Here is a 20,951-nt window from a genome sequence, read left to right on the forward strand (position 1 = left end):
TTTGGTTATTTGGTTGCAATGGGATACCACAACTATCCAGCGAAATTTAAACTCCAGGTGATTGAATTTGCCGAAAAAAATGGAAATCATGCTGCTGCCAGGCAGTACAAGCTCAATGAAAGCCACGTGCGGTGGAAGCAGAAAGCAGAGCTGATAAATGCAAGCCCGGGAAGGAGAGCATTTCAGGGACCTAAAAAATGTAAATTCTCCACCGTTGCAGAAGAACTCATGCGTTATGTTCGCGAGCATCGGGCCTCCGGGATCGCAGTGTCATGCGAGATGCTGCAGTTCCAGGCAAGGGAAATTGCACGTGACAAAGGGATCCCAGCTGCAACGTTCAAAGCAAGCAGGGGGTGGGTGACACGTTTTATGAGAAGCCACCACCTGTCTCTGAGACAAAGGACTACTCTCTGCCAGCATTTGCCTGTAGACTACGATGAGAAAGTGGTGGCATTTCACCGTTTCGTGATAGCGCTGCGCAGGACGGAAGGTTTCATCATGTCCCAGATCGGGAACGCTGACGAGCCGCCGCTGACATTCGACATGCCACCCAACATCACGGTGAGCGAAAAGGGAGTTCCGTCTAAACAACTGGCAGCGAAAAGCAACTGTGCACTGTAATGCTGGCAGTGACTGCTGTTGATCGTAAACTACCACCCTTTGTCATATTTAAGCGGAAGACGATGCGGAAATTGAAAGTTAAAGGATGCATCCATGTTCGTGTGCATGAAAAAGGGTGGATAATTGAAGCATTAATGCTCGAATGGCTGGACACTGTGTGGGGGAAGCGTCCAGGTGCTCTTTTGCAACTGCCATCGATGTTGGTACTTGATAGCTTCAAGGGCCATCTCGTTGACAGTGTCAAACAGAAGTTGAAGGAGATGAAGACCAACCTGGCTGTCATCCCAAGTGGCCTAACATCAGTCCTGCAGCTGTTGGATGCCTGCATTAACAAGCCGTTTAAAGACATTGTGCGGAAGTTGTACGTTGAGTGGATGGCCAGCGAAGAACAGTCTCACTCCGACTGAAAGAATGAAGAGGCTTCCTTTGGAGACGGTCTGTGAATGGATACTGGCAGCGTGGGACAGGGTCTCTCCCAGTATTGTGGAGCATAGCTTTAAAAAAAAACTGGACTGTCAAATGCGATTGACGGAACCGAGGATGGCACTATTTGGGATGCCAGCAACGATGGTGACAACAGCCGCGACAATGTCAGCCATGGCTCGGAATCGAGTTTTTCCAGCAACGACTCCGACTAGACAAAGTATGTGCTCTTAATAAAGGAAAGTGTTTTGCTTGTATATGATGCCTCACTTTTTTAGATAAATATTGCGTTTTATATCCCTTTTGCAGGTGAGTTTTTAACCCATTCGCTGCCGCACGCAGCATGCACGACCGGTCCTCCCGTACCGCCCGTTTTCAGCACTCTGAACTGAGGTGCACTTCACTCCCGTTTCGGCCTTGGTTGTAAACCGTTGCAGTAAGCACGAAAGCTGAGATTTTAAAAAAAAAAAACACCTTTATTTCACCTAGAGCCCTGAGTTCTGCTGGGAACGGTTTTGAGCTATAAGTTTTTCCTGGTGTGAAATAGCTTAAAACATTTGGGCATGTGTAGCACTGCTCCACACTTCTCACACTCCCACCGGCTCTCACTTTTTTTCCCTTTCACCTTGCAAACTTGGCATTGCCTTGAAGGATTCTGCTTCACTACATTCGGCGGGATCTGGCGTGGAAAATGAGCCCATTCTGCTGCTTCAAAATGCATAGGAGATGGTCCGCCAGTCTGCACTCCTCATCTGCAATAGCCGAGAGATACTGTTTCTTCGATTATTTCCTCGTCAAGGCGGATTTTTCAATCTGTATAACTTTCTTTCTTCCCACACTTTTTTGCTTGCAGTACGGAGGCATTGTACACTGCAATGTCAAGAATATAAAAAATATTTTTTTATATCCTTTAGCATATCGCCGCATGATGGGAAATGACGCTAACTGCTGGGCTTTGCGGTCAACGCCTCCCATGCCCTTGTTTTAGTCAACTATAACTTTGGGTTTTAGCACTGGCTCATTACCCTTGTGCCGTCGCTTTCCGGTGTCAGTGATTTCTGCTCCACTGTGGCAAGTGGAAATCGCGGTGACAGGCTTTTGTTCCTGCCACTGAAGCGCCATGATACCATGAGAAAACAAGGTCTCACACTGACCCTTCTTCAGGCGGAGGCCTTTGAACTTTTTCGGCATGTTTTTTCTGTTCACTCTCACCATTCCCACAGCATCGGAGCCGCTATATTTGATAGCCAAGAAGAGCTGGAGTGATGAATACCAATTGTCCAAATAAATGTTGTGGCCATCACCACGTCTGTCGCCGACGAGATCACTGACGACTGCTTTGCTGCACAGCATTGAAGATCTTGCGTCTGACTGTTTTGGCCGGTGTGTATAGAAAAATTCAGGCAGTCACCACTGGATGATTCACACAGCTTATAAAATTTGATGCCGAAACATGCACGCTTTGATAGGTTGAATTGTACGTACGGCAGGCATCCACGAAATTTCATTAGGCTTTCATCCACTGCAAGGCGCTCGTCAGGAGAATATGCACTTTCAAAAGCTTTGAGCAGATATTTAATGACAGGACGGAGCTTGCGGAGTCTGTCATCAGAACTTGTGGCTTCTGCATTGCAAAAATGTAGGTACTTTGACAGCTGCCAAAACTGCTTTCGTGGCATCACTTCTCCAAAGATTAGAGTTCTAATCACACTCCTTTTAGACCAGTAGGCCTGTATCGAACTTTTTCTCACTTGACTCGTCAAATACACAAAGCAATGCATACATTCATCTCTGCTGGTGTTGTCTGGAACCATGAAGGGTCTGGCTTGGAACACTGAGTCTCTCCTGCGAACTCGTTCGTGTAGTCTCACACCGATTCCCAGATCTCATAATTTATTAGGGCATTTAAACATTCTAGCGGAGAACTTTGATAGTCAGGGCCTCATCCATACGACGTTTCAGCCCAGGTGATCCAGTAAATGGAGCTCTCCTAACTTTTTTTAGCACTGTTGGTGTCTTCCCATGTCCATGCAAGCTTCTTTGGACTCAGCTGTAAAGGAGCATGGACTGTCGTCTCGTACTTCTGGCTCAGAACAGCTGTCTGAATTGCTGTCGTCGTCGGATGATGGCTTACAAGAATTACGTCACTAAACATCTCTTCCGCATTGCTCTCAAAACGAATGTCCAAAATCTCTGCGTTGGAAAGAGGGCGTCGACCTCGTCGATCAGCCATTTTTTTTGCAAAAGGCGTTAAAGCAAAATGCAAAAAATAACAATAAAAAAAAACTTTTTTCCACCTGTGACGTACTGCCACCTGTTGAACATAGATACAAGTGTGTTTTGGCAAAAGTACAAGCAGCACCATCTAATAACTTTACAAAGCAACAAATAACAATCGCCCGTCGTTTCGCTGCCTTTGGAAATACCGCCGCAGCACGCGCCCCCTGCGATTCGCTGGCTTTGGCAGCGAATGGGTTAAGGCAGGGGTTCTCAAACTTTTTTGCTTGGAGGAACCCCAAAAGCCTTCAAATAGTTCCAGGGAACCCCCCCCCCCTCTTTTTCAGAGCCAGTCTCATATCAGCTGCCGGGTCAAGACGGCTCCTGTGCTTGTTCTTCAGATCGGCGAGGGCTGAAAATGCCTGTTCACATGCATATGTAGTTGCAAAGGGAAGCAAAATGTCCACTGCCCTTTCAAAGAGGCATGGAAACAACGGAGCAGTCCCCATCCAAAATTTCACCAAGCCTTCACCATTAAATTTTTCTTTGAGAGCAGTGCTCGCCCTGAGCTCTGAGGATTCTTGCGGAACACAAGAAGACAGCCCGCGGAACCCCTGTGTTCCGCGGAACCCAGTTTGAGAACCCCTGGGTTAGGGCATGTTTCCGAACTTTTCGCTTAATTTGTGCACTCCCTTTTTGAAGCCTTAATTTTTGGAAAAAAGTGTGCAAATTATGCGAGCAAATACGGTAATAATAATAATAATAATAATTGGTTCACAGGAAAGGAAAGGCGCATTATTTGTCACATTTTCTAATAAGGGAGTAATTACTCATTGACATCCATCGAAGTGCAGCCATACGGCTACTAAGGAAAGCTGTATAGCTGCTTTCTCAGAATCTTCGTAGTTTAAGAAACATCCGTCCTGGTCCTGGAATCGAACCTGGGACCACCACCTTTCTGGGGCAGTCGCTCTGTCACTCTATCAACTGAGCAAACCAGGACAGTCAGAAGATCAGATTGTAGGGCGAAAGCAAATTGATCAATAACTAGAAGTAGGAATGGTGTTGATCAGATACAGTAAAATTTCATTACAAGAGACATAGTTACAAGACACTCGGTTGTAAGAGACACTTGAAAATGGTTTGGTTGGTTTTCCTATGTTTGCCATGTTAACAACATTGCATACAAGAAACATGGTTACAAGAAACACTCTGTTACTAAGAGACACAATTAACCCAGGTACACCCCACCGGGGTGGCGCAGTGGTTACGGTGCTCTACTACTGTTCCTGAGGATGCGGGATCGAATCCTGGCCTCGGCGGCCCCTTTTCGATGGCGGCGAAAAGCAAGGAGCCCGTGTGCTGTGCGATGTCAGTACACGTTAAAAAACCCCAGGTGGTTGAAATTTCCGGAGCCCTCCACTACGGTGTCTCATAGCCTGAGTCACTTTGGGACGTTTAACCCTACAAACCAACCAACCAATTAACCCAGGTACGCTCATGCAACGCAGCTGACTCGTACCAACTTGTATGTGCAGCAGTTTAGATTCCCTTAATTAAATTGTTCCATATCAGTGTCGTGTTTTGTTGCAATATGTCAGGAATCAAGAAGGAGTGCCTCTTTTTTTACTGGGAATTCAAATTTCCCTGTTGTTTCAGTCACACAGGAATGTGGTGACAGTGGCTGAAACAATAAGGACATTTTGACTTCCCAGTCAAAAGGACGTGCTCCTTCTTGGTTCCTGACATATGGCAACAAAGCAGGACACTGATACGAAACAGAATTTAGATAAGGGAATTTAAACTGCCACACATACGAGTTGATAGGAATTTTTCTTACAAGAGACCTTGGTTACAAGAGACACCTTTTTGGGGTCCCTTGCATATCTCTTGTAACGAGGTTTTACTGTATTTGGGGGATTTCTTTAAATATTTGATGTCACACTTTCTTTGTGGACACCTCAACCGTGCCGTAATGGAAAGAAGGGAGATGAGTGAAAGCGGAAGAAGAGAAAGAGATGCCGTAGTGGAAGGCTATGGAGTTATTTCGACCACCTGGGGATCTTTAACATGCACTGACACCGCACAGCACACAGCACACAGCACATGGATGCTTTTTATTTCGCCTCTATCAAAACGCAGCCGCCGATGGTCAGGTTCAACCCCGGGTACTCCGGAACAGTAATCGAGCATCTTAACCACTGCGCCACCGCAATGCGGCGCACGTAAAAGGGCAAATACAAAATGCGGTCTACCTGGGCTAAAGATTTAATTCTCATCCAATTGTCAACTTGGTACATGCATGCGATGCGTAAGGACATTGTTAAACCGAAAATGTGGCATAAGATTACTTTGCTAAAACTGAGAAAAAAAAATACAGGCAGTGATTGGGAGATGAATATACTCTATCCAAACATTTATTCGTCCCAAACTAGAGTATGCATGCGCTGTCTGGGATCCTTACCAAAATAACCTTTCCAGCATACTAGAAGCAACGCAAAATCACGCGGCAAGATTCATATACTCGGCTTATTCCTATCATGTAAGTGTCACTGAACTAAAACAAAATGCTCACCTTACTAACTTAGCGCACAGACGCAAAATTGCTAGACTTTGCCTTTTTCACAAGTTTTACCATCACCCCCTGCTCAAGTCTGTCATCAGCCCCGCCCACCATACATCCAGCCGCACGCACCATGAAAAGACCGTTTATCCTCCACCTGCCCGGACATCTGCGCATCTGTCATCTTTTTTTGTTCGCACCCCACAGGACTGGAATGACTTGGCAAACACCGTCGTACTTCATTCCGACCCATGAACCTTCAGATCATCCATCGAATGATTCATGTACTCGTCAACCACTCCCTCATGTAATACCCTTTAAATGGGGCCTTTGAAGTATCAATAAATAAAAAAAAATATATATATATATATATATATATATATATATATATATATATTCCACGGATCTTCTTTCATTTGTACATACCATAATCTTCTTGTTTCTTTTGTACATACCATCGTCATCGTCCCGCGGCGCCGGCTCCAGCACGCGCCTGGGCTCACCATCAGATTAAAACGCTGACACGGCGTACCTTGCCTGCCGTCACGACTTTGGCGTCTCGACCTGGCCTTCTTTCACAAGTGGTGGAGGTGAAATTTGATCCCCTTGCTGCCTTGTGCCCTGCATCTCGCTGGAGCTACATTCCGGTCGCCATTTGGCAACAAGCACCATCGTTATGTCAACCGAGAGCAGTCCCGACCCGGCCGGACCCTCTGCCTCGGCTACACCGCTGCCTCCCACTGTGCCCACACGACAATGCGACCCGCCGCTGTTCGCCGGTCGTCTCGACGAGGACGTGGATGACTGGCTTGACACTTATGAACGCTGCAGTGCCTACAACCGGTGGGATGACGCTTTAAAATTCCTTAACGTTTCCTTCTACCTTATTGAGGTCGCCAGGAATTGGTCTATCAACCGCGAGCCCCACACCACTAACTGGCCCACCTTCAAACAGCAGTTCCGACAATACTTCGCCGACCCGGTAGTTCGGACTGAGATCGCGAGGAACAAGCTTGCTTCCCGTCTTCAAGGTCCCGATGAGTCGTATGCGTCTTACATAGAGGCCATACTTGCACTTTGCCGGCGTATTAGTCCCACCATGCCTGAACCTGAACGCCTGCACCATGTCATGAAAGGAATCAATTCTGTGGCTTATAACACCCTACTTGCCCAGAATCCATCAAGTGTTGATTCCATTATTACGACCTGTCAACGCCTCGAACAGCTCCAGTCCTCCCGATTGCAGCCCGGCTTCTCTACTGGCCCCCCTTCTACTGACTTCGATCTACGAGCCCTAATTCGAGCGATAATCCGCGAGGAGCTCCAAGCCTTGAGCCCTGTCTGCCGGCACGGGTGTGATCACTCTTCTTCTAATGACGCCAGCCAGCCTCCGCACCATCATTAAAGAATAATTGGCATCTATCACCCACCCTGTCGCACCTGACCCTCCTGCACCTCGTACAGTGCCGACTTATGCTCACGTTGCTGCATCCCCTCCTCCTTTTGTTCCCCCCCCACGACAAGCACCGCCCTACAACCACATCAACGCCGTGACGACGGCTCAGCCTACGCCGTCCTATTACGCACCTTGGCGCCCCTCTCGCCCAGTGTGCTACTACTGTGGAATCAGAAGACATATTTCCCGCTTCTGTCGTCGACGCATTCAGAACGAGCGGCGTGGTTACGCCTTCGAAAGTGACGTACCCTCATCAGCGACGATCTATTCCCAGCACACCTCGTCGATCCTCTCCACCGCCGGTATCCTCGTCTGAACCAAGTGGCGCCCATGTATCCCGACGCCGGTCCCTTTCCCCATACCGCCGCTGTTTCTCCACTTCGACCAGCAACAACTGTTCCTGTCCGTCATTCGGAAAACTAAGCGATGCAGTTTCCGGAGGTGAAACTGCACTCTGCGAACTTACCAAAAGTCCTCCTCATCGCCCGTACAGTATGATTTTCGTTTTAGCTGAAGGATTACCGGTCGAAGCTTTGATTGACACAGGGGCTGCAATTTCTGTTATTCGCGCTGATTTGTGCCACCGTTTGCGGAAAGTAACGACACCATATGATGAACCTGAACTTCGTGGAGCAAATGACGTCCCTTTACATCCTTCAGCAAAGTGTACAGTTCGAATTGTTATAGACGGCGTCCGCCACCATGTGCAGTTTGCTGTGCTTTCACCGTGTGCGCGTCAGATGATTTTTGGATGGGATTTTTTGTTGACCGCGTCAGCGTTAATTTCTTGTGGCGACTGTGTCATTCATATGACAGACAGTGATTTTTCATTTGACATGTCTGAAGGACGTCATTCCCTCATTGCCGCAGTTGACACTGTATTGCCTCCACAGTGCAAAAAACTTGTTACCGTTGTTTCGGAACACATCACTGACGGGGATGTACTTATCGCACCATCTCATCGTCATCTTGCATGTGGAATCGCCTTCCCATCAAGTCTTGTACGATTCCGCAGCGGCTCAGCGATAGTAGCTGCCACGAACACATCCCGTGAATCCCTCATGCTGTCTAAAGGAACTTCCCTGCCATGCATAGTGGATGCTCACCCTAAGTCCATGATGGTGCTCACCGCCCCGCTATCTCAGCAACGTGATTCATCGCACGTCTCTCTTCCGATGCTGTCGAAGACAATCAGTCCGGACCTCGTGCCGCACCAACGCAAAGAATTGCTGGAATTTCTTCAAGCCCATCAAGCCATTTTTGATGCGACTTCCCCTCCACTGGGACGGACTAGTGTTGCACACCACCGCATCATTACTGAAGGTAACTCGATCGTACGCCGACGACCTTATCGGGTTTCTCTCACGGAACGAAAAGTAATCAAAAAAGATGTGAATGACATGCTCCGTCGCGATATTATTCGTCCATCAACAAGCCCATGGTCCTCCCCAGTAGTATTAGTTAAAAAAAAGGATGGATCGGTACGATTTTGTGTTGATTATCGCGCACTAAATAAAATTGCCCGTAAAGATGTCTACCCGATGCCGCGAATAGATGACGCCCTTGACTCTCTCCAAGGCGCCGAATATTTCTCGACCTTGGATCTCCGCTCAGGTTATTGGCAAATACCAATGCATGAGGGCGACGAAGAAAAAACCGCTTTCGCAACTCCCGATGGACTTTACGAGTTTAATGTTATGCCCTTCGGCCTGTGTAATCCACCAGCGACATTTGAAAGAATGATTGATACGGTACTTCGTGGCCTAAAATGGAGAACCTGTTTATGTTACTTGGACGACATTGTTATCTTTTCGGCAACTTTTAACGATCATCTCACGCGCCTGAATGAAGTCCTGACGTGTCTTTCTTCAGCGGCCTTCAGCTCAACACCAAGAAGTGCCACTTTGCACAGAAGGAAATTAAAATATTGGGACATCTGGTTAGCCGTGACGGTATTCGTCCAGACCCAGATAAAATCAGCGCGGTCTTGAACTTTCCTCGTCCGCAACGGACTGCAGATTTGCGCAGTTTCCTCGGCCTGGCGTCATATTTCCGGCGTTTCATAAGGCATTTTGCAACTATTGCTGCGCCACTTCATGAACTACTTAAAGCGCGCAGCTCTTTCGTGTGGACTGAACAGTGCATCACTGCTTTTACCGACCTAAAGCACGCCCTCACATCAGATCCCGTTCTTGGCCACTTTAGCGACATCGCTCCTACCATCCTGCACACTGATGCCAGTGGTCACGGTCTTGGCGCTGTCCTTCTGCAGCGCGATGCAACTTCACGTGAGAAAGTCATTGCCTTCGCCAGTCGGACCTTGACTCCAGCTGAGAAAAACTACACCATTACCGAGCAGGAATGTCTTGCCGTCGTCTGGGCTGTTCAAAAGTTTTGCCCTACCTCTATGGTCGGCACTTCACAGTTGTGACCGATCACCATGCTCTTTGCTGGTTGTCTTCACTGAAAAATTTGACATGCCGACTTGGCCGCTGGATTCTACGCCTGTAAGAACACAATTTCGACGTCGTTTATAAATCGGGTCGCCAACACCAAGACGCCGACGCTCTTTCTCGCTGCCCACTTACGGAATCAGCCTGCTGTTTTTCTTCGCAACGAATTTCCACCTCTGACCACAGCCGACCATCTCTTCCCCTGACGCATATCACAACAGTGTCTTTTGACGATTCTAAGCACAAACACTCACTCCGCTCGCAGCAATTAGCTGATGCCCACTGCCGGCCCATCATCGACCGCCTTATCGGCGCTTCGAACCCGCCCAATGCTAGGCTTCGCCGACAGCTTCGCAGTTTCAAACTCGAAGATGGCATACTACGGCGCTACGTGTATTGCCCTGATGGAACTCGTTGGCTCCCAGTCGTGCCGCATGCGCTTTACCCACGTATACTGGCGGCTTTCCACGATGATGCTACTGCAGGTCACCTTGGTTTTGACAAAACATATGACCGCGTGAAAAGACGATTCTTTTGGCCTGGCCTATCTTCTACCGTAGCTAAATACGTCGCTTCCTGCCATCTGTGCCAACGTCGCAAGCGGCAGACTTCTTCGCCCGCTGGCCTCCTACAGCCTCTTCCATGTCCCGCCACGCCATTCGGCGTAGTCGGCATCGACTTATATGGTCCCCTACCTCTCTCCGATGGGGGTAACCATTGGATTATAACAGCTGTCGACCACCTTACACGCTACGCTGAGACAGCCCCTGTACCGACTGATTCCGCCGAAGAGGTAGCTAATTTTTTTTTGCGATCAATTGTCCTGCGTCATGGCACTCCTCGGGTGCTTCTAAGTGACCGTGGGACGGCCTTCTTATCGACAGTCGTTGCCGAAGTTCTTCATGCGTCATCCACTCTTCATAAGACAACCTCAAGCTACCATCCCCAGACTAACGGTCTGACTGAACGATTTCATCGCACTCTACCCGATATGATATCTATGTACATTACACCGGATCACCGAAACTGGGACACTATTCTACCATTCGTTACATTCGCCTATAATACAGCAGTACAGCGGACTACCGGTTACTCTCCGTTTTTCCTCGTTTTTGGCCGTCCTCCCACTACGCCCGCATACACCTCATCAGTACCAGCCCAGTTCTTATCCCGTGTGGCCAGATGCCGTCATCTTGCCCGCCTCAACACAGAAGTGCGCCAGGAAGACCGCAAGAGTCACTACGATTCTATGCATCGTGCGGTCTCTTTTCGTCCCGGTGACGAAGTCCTGCTTTACACACCCCTGCATGCCCCGGGCCTTAGTGATAAATTTCAGCGTCGCTATCTTGGTCCCTACAAGATCATAAACCAAACTTCCCCCGTGAACTACCAAGTCACACCTGTTGATCCCCCAGCCGATCGACGCAACCGTGGAACTGAAATTGTTCATGTCTCCCGCTTGAAGCCGTTTGTGCGCCGCGGTCCATCGGTTGGTAAGGAGCGGCCAGGCTGGCCGCTTCCGACCCCCCGGGAAGATTGTGTGAGCCTTCCGCGGATCTTCTTTCATTTCTACATACCATAATCTTCTTTCTTTTGTGCATACCATCGTCATCGTCCCACGGCGCCGGCTCCAGCACGCGCCTGGGTTCACCATCAGATTAAAACGCTGACACAGCGTACCTTGCCTGCCGTCACGACTTTGGCGTCTCGACCTGGCCTTCTTTCACAATATATATATATATATATATATAGATAGATAGATTATAACGAGCTTTATTGTAAGGCGAGCTCGTTTGCTAGGGCTAGGTCGAGGCTTGCAGGTAGGTGCTTGCAAGGTAGGCACTGGCTCGAACAACTGGTACTCGCGTCTCGTGCCGGCGCGCTGGTGCCAGGTCTTCTTCTTCTTTACAATATATAATATAGATAGATAGACAGACATAGTTTGCTTTTGACTAGTGGGCCAGGGATATTCAAAACGGATGTCACACAACTTTCCAGATTATCCTATTTTATTCCAACAGTTTCGGATGGTGGACCGTCCTTTCTCAATTCTACCCTGAAGAAGGACGGTCCGCCGTTCGAAACTTGTTAGAATAATGCAAACACGGGGGCCAGTTGGTTGATCATTCTGTGGAATACTGCGCTACTTGATATACAGAGACAAATGGAAGACGACACACGAATGTGTGTCGACACATTCGTGTGTCGTCTTCCATTTGTCTCTGTATATCAAGTAGCGCAGTATTACACAGATTGTTAGAATAAAATAGGATAATCAAGAAAGTTGTATGACATCTTTTTTATACATACATATTACACACACACACACACACACAAATACATAAAATACCCTCACGGCAGCCTTCGGTTAACTTTGCTATTGCAGAAAAATGGGTGATCTTGGGTGTATATAAGGAAAATTTTTTTACAAGTACTCAACGCATCGCACATTGCGGTGTATGCAATTGTAGCTTATTCGTTGTACTTTTGAATGAAACAAACAGCAAAGTTGTGTGTGCCAGAAATTTAGAAATTTTATTCAATGCACACGCTAGTAATGTGAAAAGTAAACACAAGCAAAGCAAAAATTAGTGCCTGCATGAAGTCAGAACTTGGTTACAGAAAAACTTAAATATATGAATCGTTGCATGTGGTTTCAGCTATCACATTTGCTAGTTTCAAGTCAGCGGTCATGTCTCTTGTGCCACAGTGAAAAGCAGTCACGTCAGGATGTGAAGCAGAGGTACACATGACCATGTGCTGCACATAACGTTTGTTCTGATTTCCCCTTTTGTATTCTGGAAACAGAATTTACAGTTTCTTCTTCTTTCCTTTTTTTTTTTTTTGAGGGCGGTTCTACGAGAGGATTGGAGGCATGGCTCTCTTCTACCTCGTCATACTCAAAAATCTGCTGAATGAGCTGCTCTCTGAAAGCAAGCTGGTCGAATATGGCATTTTAGGCAAGATCTGGGATGTCCGGATGCTTTTTTCGAAGAACTTGATATAAAATAAAACTATTTACGCAGGCGATGTCCACGCGGTGAAAAAGGAGTGCTTTCTACCAACGTATGCATTTTTGCAGGACATTGTAGGCTCCAATTATCTGGTCGGACTTATCCACACCCAACATACCTGCATTATATTCGTGCACCAGGAGTGGCTTCGTGATCGTCATCACAGTCCACGTGCCTCCTGTTTTTTGCCTTCGTTTGGCGGGAAGGCGCTGGTTGGCTGTGTGGATCGTACTCATTAGGTGTACACCACACCGATCCTTCCACTGCATGAAGGCTGTGTGCGTGTGTGTGTGTGTGTGTGTATGTGTGTGTGTGTGTGTGTGTGTGTGTGTGTGTGTGTGTGTGTGTTGAATATACAGTTTCCTACTGATTTCTTGGAGTGCAGAAATTTAGACATGCTTGACTGATTAATCAGACTGCTTCAGACAACATGTACTGTCCCCTTAAACCATGTTTAATGAATGCCAATATTTTGGACACCTTGCAACCCGATTTGATTTTTTGGATCGCTTGACCAACAGTGTTTGCTTTTACCAAAAGTTATCAATGCATGGCCCGACCTGCTAAATGTCATTTTTGTTTTTTTCTGACCCGATGAAGTGGCGCTACTGGGGCTACTACAAATACCTGTCCATCATTGTTTCTACTTGTTTTGGTGGAGCAGCTACAGCTTAGTTGCCTGAGCCCTGGCTGTAGCGTAAATGATCCAGCAGCCAATGCTTTTGTTCACTCGCAAAGCTGCGAGTCGACCATGCTTTTAGTCCATGCATCTTTTATCGGCATGCTGGTGTTCAGCCATGCGTCATGTGCCAGATTTACAGCAAGGCCAATGAGGCATTGCTTCTGGTGTATGATGGTGACGACAATGCCCTCACAGTCTGCTCCAAGAAATTCTGGCAAGCATATTAAATATACAACAATGGCAACGGCAAAGATACCGTAGTTCAGCAAGTTCAGAACGGCTAGTACATACTGGTATTAAAAGTATTCTTCAGGAGTGGCATATTGGTGACGTGGCAATTCCAGGCACCATCTCGTTCGCTGGCAGTGCTGCCCTGATGTGCGCAGAACTCTACAACTGCCAGGTTTCTGCTTTCCCACGGAACGATGACTACAAGGCTGACAATGATGCACCGTCTGCACTGCTCTCGCACGTGGACTTTGTGGCTATGCTTTGAGTTGCCTACAGTAACCGCACGACGCTCTCCGAGATTCAGGCTGACCTGATTGCGTGCAAACTGAAGAACATCCAACAGCACATTCACAATTTCTTTAAGGGGAATGCGATGCTAAAATCACTATTTTCAACTAAGTGTTTATAATTTTTTTTTTTTTTTTGTTTTTGGATTATGCATGTATTAAGAAAGTTATCAACCAAGATTGGTTGTCATCTGCACAGTAGAAAATTTACATTTTTTTGCAAGATGGGTTGGGGAGACACTCATCACCGAAAGTGTCTATGAACGCTGATTTCATGACGCAGCTGCATAGCTGGCAAGAAATTGAATCCCCAAGTTAAGATGTTTGTTTCTCGTACACTCTAGCTTAAAAAGACCTGCTATCGAGAGAAGAGCAGACAGCTAAAAAGAAAAGCAGAAATGAAAAGCAAATTTTGGGCCGTGGTAACAGAGAATTGGCTGCTAAACCAAAAGAGAAGCTTGGAATGACTAAAATACAGAACGTATGCTTCGAACACTGCTTTTGCACCACTGGGAGTCTGGCTAACCAAAGTGCTCGACAAGCTGGAGATAGAATGTGGAGCCTAGATGAAAAGGCATGCCCAGCAAGCAGCCAAAGAAACTATTTCACGAACGCAGACATGGGTGCTGGACAGCTGTAAAGCTGAAAAAAAAAAAAAACAACTCGAAATGATCATTGCAGAGCAGTGTCATGTTGAAAAGGACGTCCAAGCATATGCACCAGGCCACTTTGATTTATTATTTAGGCCCTAAATTTGTATGCCATGGTCTGAAATCTTTGAACCTATTTTTCTTAGTTTGCACTTTTAAGTGGAGAAATATGGGAGAGGCCTTCGCCCTGCAGTGGGTATGGTCAGGCTGATGATGATGATGATGCACTTTTTGCAAGAGCACAATCGTTAGGAAAACTACTATTTTTTCACTAAAGGCTGCTTTCAAGGTGGTTTCTGGACCAAAATGTTTGCAGGAACAAGATAAGACACTTCTAAGATTACTATGAGGAAGATAAGCCATTCCTGAAAAATTTGTCGAAATTGGTGCAACACTTCAAAATCTCAGCCCTTAGCTCTGCATCCCCCTTTAAGCTGATCGCCAAGCCCAAATAAGTAGGTGAAAATAGTATTTCCTTTTTATGTGTGTGAACCTACTTGTTTGGATTCCTGTTTATTCAGACCTTATGCAAATCTGAATAAACTGTTGTTAACTGTATGTCTCTGCTTCAATCTGCTGCCATCTTACAAGCAGTTTGACTTTTTGAACATTTTCTCTTGAATTTATTGTGCATGCATGGTTATGTAGGTTTGTCATATGCTGACTGGAATGCCTTCCATGCAGGGAATTGTTGCCAGGGGCCTCGCTGCCAATGCCTGGATCAAGGAAGTTTCGGAAGTGATAGGTGGCAAGGGTGGCGGCCGAGAGGAGTCTGCCCAGGCCATTGGAAACAACTTGGGCTCACTTGAAAAAGCTGTTCAGGTGGCCCATGATTTTGCCAAGCTCAAGCTGGCCTGCTGATTTATCGTTTTGGGGTACTCGTGGGCAATGGGAGGTTCCCTGATTTTTCTCAACAAACACTTCTGCAGTATTTAATGAAAGCAAGTTTTCTTCTAGTGCTAAAGCCCTTCCTTTCTAAGAGTGGTTTTTTATGGAACAGCTATGAGGACATTGATCACTTTTGCATATTATTGCAGTTGCTCTGCACGTGTGTATTGCCTATTTTCCTTGCACACACATGTCCAGGAAGCCTGAATTTGACACAGAAATGATATTTTAGAATCTTCATTTACTTGTGGTCATTTGTTTGCCACTCATCATTAATTTCCTAACTTTCTTTAGACTGTTTTCTCTTGCTTTCTGTTGACTTCTGCTTGGTGCTTGTTTAATTTCACAAATATAACTGCTTATGTTTACGGATTTGTTTGTTGCATGCTCTATGTTTTACATTTGTTTTGTGGATTTCTGTGTTTCATTAGTGTTTATGGTGAAATGCACAGCGTGTTACATCTGCGTTGAGAAAGTACGCAGGAAAAATTGACATAATGCTTAACGTGGCAGAGACTGCAGTGTTTCCCAAATAGATCTAATAAATGCTTGTTTCTAAAAAGCATGTGTGCTGTGTCGTTCTAAAATTTTGATGCTGAAGGTGAAGCTTAGATCTCTGATCAAAATAAAACTTGGCTTTGTGCAACTTGGTGTGTTTTTGCATTTTTTCATGCGCACTAGCAGCTGAGAGAAAGAGAGAGAAACTATTTTGCAGAGGAATTCGGGCCTTCCTGGCCCCTTGGGTCCCTGTACGACGCCACCACATTCAAAAGTTTATGCCTAAAAGGGCCATGATGCAGTCAGTGCGGCTAGCAATGATTTCTGCCACGCCGGATCCATGGAGCGTAGTGAGGTCTCCTAGTCCTCCCATGTTTGGAGTGGCACCGACCCGCCAGGTGGAGGTGAAGCATGACAGGCCAGGAGGATATGTGTCAGGTTTGCCTTCTGTGCATTGCATAGAGGGCAGGAAGGTGGGATGGGTCGATAGAAGGGAGGAGGTAGGTATGGTTGCAGACTGCGCCACAGGTGTCGCTCCCTGGTAGTGAGGGAAGAGTCGAGGGGGGTGGTTATATTTGCCTTTTGGCATGAGTATTCGCAGCGAGTTCAACGAAGGTATGCGCATGCTCCTTTGAGAAACCCCCCATGAGGCCTGTGCCTGGCTAGAACCTCATGCTAAAGAATCGATGGCCTCATTGCCGTTTCCAGAGTGCGGACACCCAGGTGAGCTCAGTGCTGCAGGGCGAGGGTTCTGTGTCGTATTTGGTAGGTGGCAGAGTGGACTCTGCCCCTAGCATAATTTTGCAGAGTGCAAGCCCACAGGGTGGGGGATTGTGCTGCAGCTTCTGCTCGAGCAGAATGAGTACTGCTTTAAAAGGAAAAGTAACAGCATGGAGCCTTGTGGTGTTATGCAAAGCTATTTATAGAAATTTTAAATATAGGCACATTCCTTAGGCCCTCTGCCACAGGTCAGCAGACAATTTAATAGGTGTTGTATCTGCATTGCTTGAAGGGGAGAGCAACTGGCATGCATGGATTTGGCACCTGCTATAATGCAGTGCCAAATCCGTGCATGCCAGTTGCTCTCCCCTTTAGCCATTTTAGTGTTCCTTTACTGAGAGAGGTCTACTTCCCAGCTTTTCAAAGAATGACTTGTTCAGTTTATCTATCTTACGTTATTTTATTCGTTTTGAACATTGAACAAAAAAAAATGAGCCAGCAAAGTTAGACACAACTAAAACTGTCCACCCATCTCTCTTATTTGCTCTTGCAGCTCGGTCACCGCGTCAGAAATCTCTTGCAGCATTGACTGCACCTCCCGCCAAGCTCTGGGTAACAAGAGGAGCAGATTATCCAGGTGCCTGTAAAGTTGGTTAGACACCTCATTCGTGAACTCGAGGAGACGCGCCAGCGCTTCCGGGGGCACTGCATCAGCAGCAAGACGCCCGTTGTGCTGTCCTGGGTTCTCGGCGTCATCGGGAGCAGCCTCCTGGGACCTGGTTGCTGACGAACTTTCTTTCGTTCCGCTAATCCCGTTTCCTTCCTCCATCTGGCTCGATCGCAGGGTTCAAGCACTGGTGGAAATGGAAATAGAGACGGGGAATGAGCAAGCAGCTGGTGGCGCTTTGCACACACTATTTTGTACAAAGGGGAGAAATTATCTTTACGCGTCCTGGGTTTTAGAAAATATGTTGATGGTTAAATTTCGCAAGCAATACACAGAAGGGTTCTGAAAACTACTGACAAAAAAAAAACGCAGCTGCTTCATATTCATGGAGACCCCCTCACCACGACCTCCCTGATCTGCAGATTTTTTATTGTCCTAAGCTTGTATTGTGACATTTAGGTGATCGATTTAATTGTTAGTCCCAGAAGGGATGAGTCTTCTAGTTCTGGTGTGTAATCATCAATATAAAATTTTCTTCTGGTAGGACTCTTTTCTAATGCCGAGGAGGCTTCAGACTGACCTCTGACGTCGCGCGGCTCGGGGCTCGGAAGCTGTGGCTGGAGTAGGCCGGGCTGCACGGCGCTGCTTCAGGGGCCTGAAGAAAACGGCTCACGAACAGACGTTCAAGGAATCTGAACGTTCGCTCCTGCTGCTCGTGCGCTCGCTGATTAAAGTGTGCTTGCGTGGACTAACGTGCGTGGACGAACGAATCAGGCGCAGCCACAAGATTGTGTGGGCGCGCGTAGTCCGTGGCGTGGATTAATTGGGGAACGGAAAGGATGTCCACCGAGACAAACTGCTAGATGGTACTGATAGATATAGAATATCTAGCTCTTATCGTCCTCCCGCAAGCATTTTTCGCCAAAAGCTGAACTGCTGCGTCTAAGCTTAATTACTGCGGCGCAGAAATCACGTGATTTCTGATTTCTGCGGCGCAGAAATCACGTGATTTCTGCGCCAAAAGACTATAATAGGTTCATTTCTCCTGACGTCATCACACCACATGACGTCATGGCACAAGCGCCGTCCGCCATTTTTTTTGGTCACGTGCGCGACGCTTCCCGGTTTAGCCTCTGTAGCCCGGTCGCGTATTTGGGTTTGCTCGGTACGGTGGCTCCGCAAGGGACAAAACGACAGAAGAGACGAAGAAAGCGGGCTGGTCCGACTAGCATCTACCGCCCCCAGGAGCCGAGCAGCCTAGCAATTAGCGGCGCATGCTTTTTCAATGGGCGTCATGTTGGACGCGGCACTAGCTTGAGAAAGCCTTTAATACTATTACTACTACTATGATTATTATTATTATTATTATTACTAGTAGTAGTAGTAGTAGTAGTAGTAGTAGTAGTAGCAGCAGCAGTAGTAGTATAGAGGAAGACTCGTTTCACGAAGTTGGCACTGAATTGTCTCTAGGTAACGGCCGAATTAACTGGTTAAATATTATCTTCACAGTTTTCATTTAGCAGAGAAATATTACTGTATTATTATTATTATTATTATTATTATTATTATTATTATTATTATTATTATTATTATTATTATTATTCGAAAAAGCGGGCTGTTCCGACTAGCATCTACCGCCCCCAGGAGCCGAGCAGCCTAGCGATTAGCGGCGCATGCTTTTTCAATGGGCGTCATGTTGGACGCGGCTAATAATAATAATAATAATACAGTAATATTTCTCTGCTAAATGAAAACTGTGAAGATAATATTTAGCCAGCTAATTCGGCCGTTACCTACAGACAATTCAGTGCCCGGTCGTCGCATACTGATGTGTGGAGGAGTTACACGACAGACAAACTCGTGAAGCACTATCGCAATCTGGCGTTGCGTGACTATAGTGAGCTAGAATATTCTAGTATACTGTAGACGTGACCCTTAAGTTAACGATTTCCACCGCTTTGCTTCCGTCCGCGAGCAGCGTTTTATCAGTTCGGATTCATGCGCGAACGACACTTTCCCTTTGCTTTTATTTTTTGTAGCGGAAAGCATTCCAGCCACATTCTGGTGCCTAAGCATGCACAACGTAACATGTATTCTACTAAAACGCCGGAGGAAAGCGGGCTTTGAGGGTCTGACTAGTACGGCCGCAAAACAGGCACGAACGGGCGTCGCACTGTTCTGTACCCCATCATAGCCCGACGCTTGTGGTGCGCGCAGCGGTATCTCTGGTCAGCGTCTGGTATGGTATCCACAGTTACAGGGAAAATATTCGGTTTTTGATTTTGTGGGGTTTAACGTCCCAAAGCGACTCAGGCTATGAGAGACGCCGCAGTGGAGGACTCCGGAAATTTCGACCACCTGGGGTTCTTTAAAGGCCCACTGTCCACCCTCCGGTCGAAAATATTTTCTTCCCCGGTGACTGTGAGACTTCGCCCCCAGAACGCAAGGCCGCAAAATGTTTTTGAAAAGAGTAACTAATAACGCAGTTACAGCCACCACAATCACCCGATTCTGTCATGCTTCTCTCCTTCCGTTACCTCGCAAAGGTTTTTCACTCTCCTGCCCGAGGTCGTCTAGCCTCCGCAAGACAAATTCCCCTTCCTCCTCCGCGTTTGCCGGGAGGTGGGGCGTGGCACTCCGCGAGCGCGAAAAAAAAAACGGTCGAGGGAGCGCGCGCCGCTGGATTCAGTCTGGCCGTGGCAAGGGAAAAGCGCGCAGCGAGCGGTAGACACCCATCCTTCTCCCGTCAGTCAGCGAGATGGACCAATGGACGTCGTTCGCGGTACGTACGTCATTACTGTGGCCCGTGGGGCCAGCGCAGGAAACGGGAAAGCTGGCTTCCCAAAGGAGAGCATGAGAGAGCTTTGAATTGTATTTTCGATGCTTTGCGGCGCGCGTGTCACTGTAGCATTTTGCACAGACTATCTCCGGTACCTGATCGAAACACTGGGCTCCTTTGCTTAAAAGGGCCTTGCCTGGACAGTGGCCCTTTAACGTGCACTGATATCGCACAGCACACGGGCACCTTGCTTTTCGCCTCCATCGAAAAGCGGCCGCCGAGGCCGGGACTCGATCGCGCGTCCTTGGGCACAGTAGTCGAGCGCCGTAACCACTGCACCACCCCGACGGGGCTGTTACAGGGAAAAGCTGGCAAGCGCTAATTACTAACGTGCAACGGCTTGAAGGTATTCCTCGCTTTCCTCTAGCGCTTTAGTGCGCTTTCAGTTATGCTGCATACACGTACCGGGAGCACAAGGGCAGCAGTCGGAAAGGTTCTCCTCCAAGGGTTGAAAGTAGCATGCTTATTAGGTTGTCATTGAGTAAGTGCGATCATTTGCACATACACAACCGCGTTTATATCACATCGAGCGGGGCAGTCAGCACGGCAATGCTTTAGCCAAACGACGCAGCAGAAGCAACATTGCAAGACCCGCCACAGCAGGAATCTACCCCAAAAAGTTGACAGCTGTGCTGTTCTCGGAGTTTTTACACCTGCTGGACCTATTGCCGCATCCGTAGACAGCGCAACTGACCATTATTGTAGCAAATTACAGAGGTCACAGCACCTTGGACCTTCCGAA

The 20,951-nt window shown here is 47.3% G+C and overlaps 1 protein-coding gene across 1 annotated transcript in view; it reads left to right on the forward strand.

The window, feature by feature from the left end:
- The window catches only part of LOC146204218 (alanine--tRNA ligase, cytoplasmic-like), a 101,678-nt gene extending 85,631 nt beyond the window's left edge, over positions 1 to 16,047 (forward strand). Inside the window, 1 exon segment of the mRNA XM_084589161.1 lies at positions 15,282 to 16,047. Coding sequence (XP_084445287.1) covers positions 15,282 to 15,458 — 177 coding nt within the window. The 3' untranslated portion in view covers positions 15,459 to 16,047.
- Positions 16,048 to 20,951: the final 4,904 nt, after the last annotated feature.

The sequence above is a fragment of the Amblyomma maculatum genome, chromosome 1, assembly GCF_055883805.1.
Source record: "Amblyomma maculatum isolate TAMU_Amacu chromosome 1, ASM5588380v1, whole genome shotgun sequence".
In the NCBI taxonomy this organism is placed as follows: Eukaryota; Metazoa; Arthropoda; class Arachnida; order Ixodida; family Ixodidae; genus Amblyomma; species Amblyomma maculatum.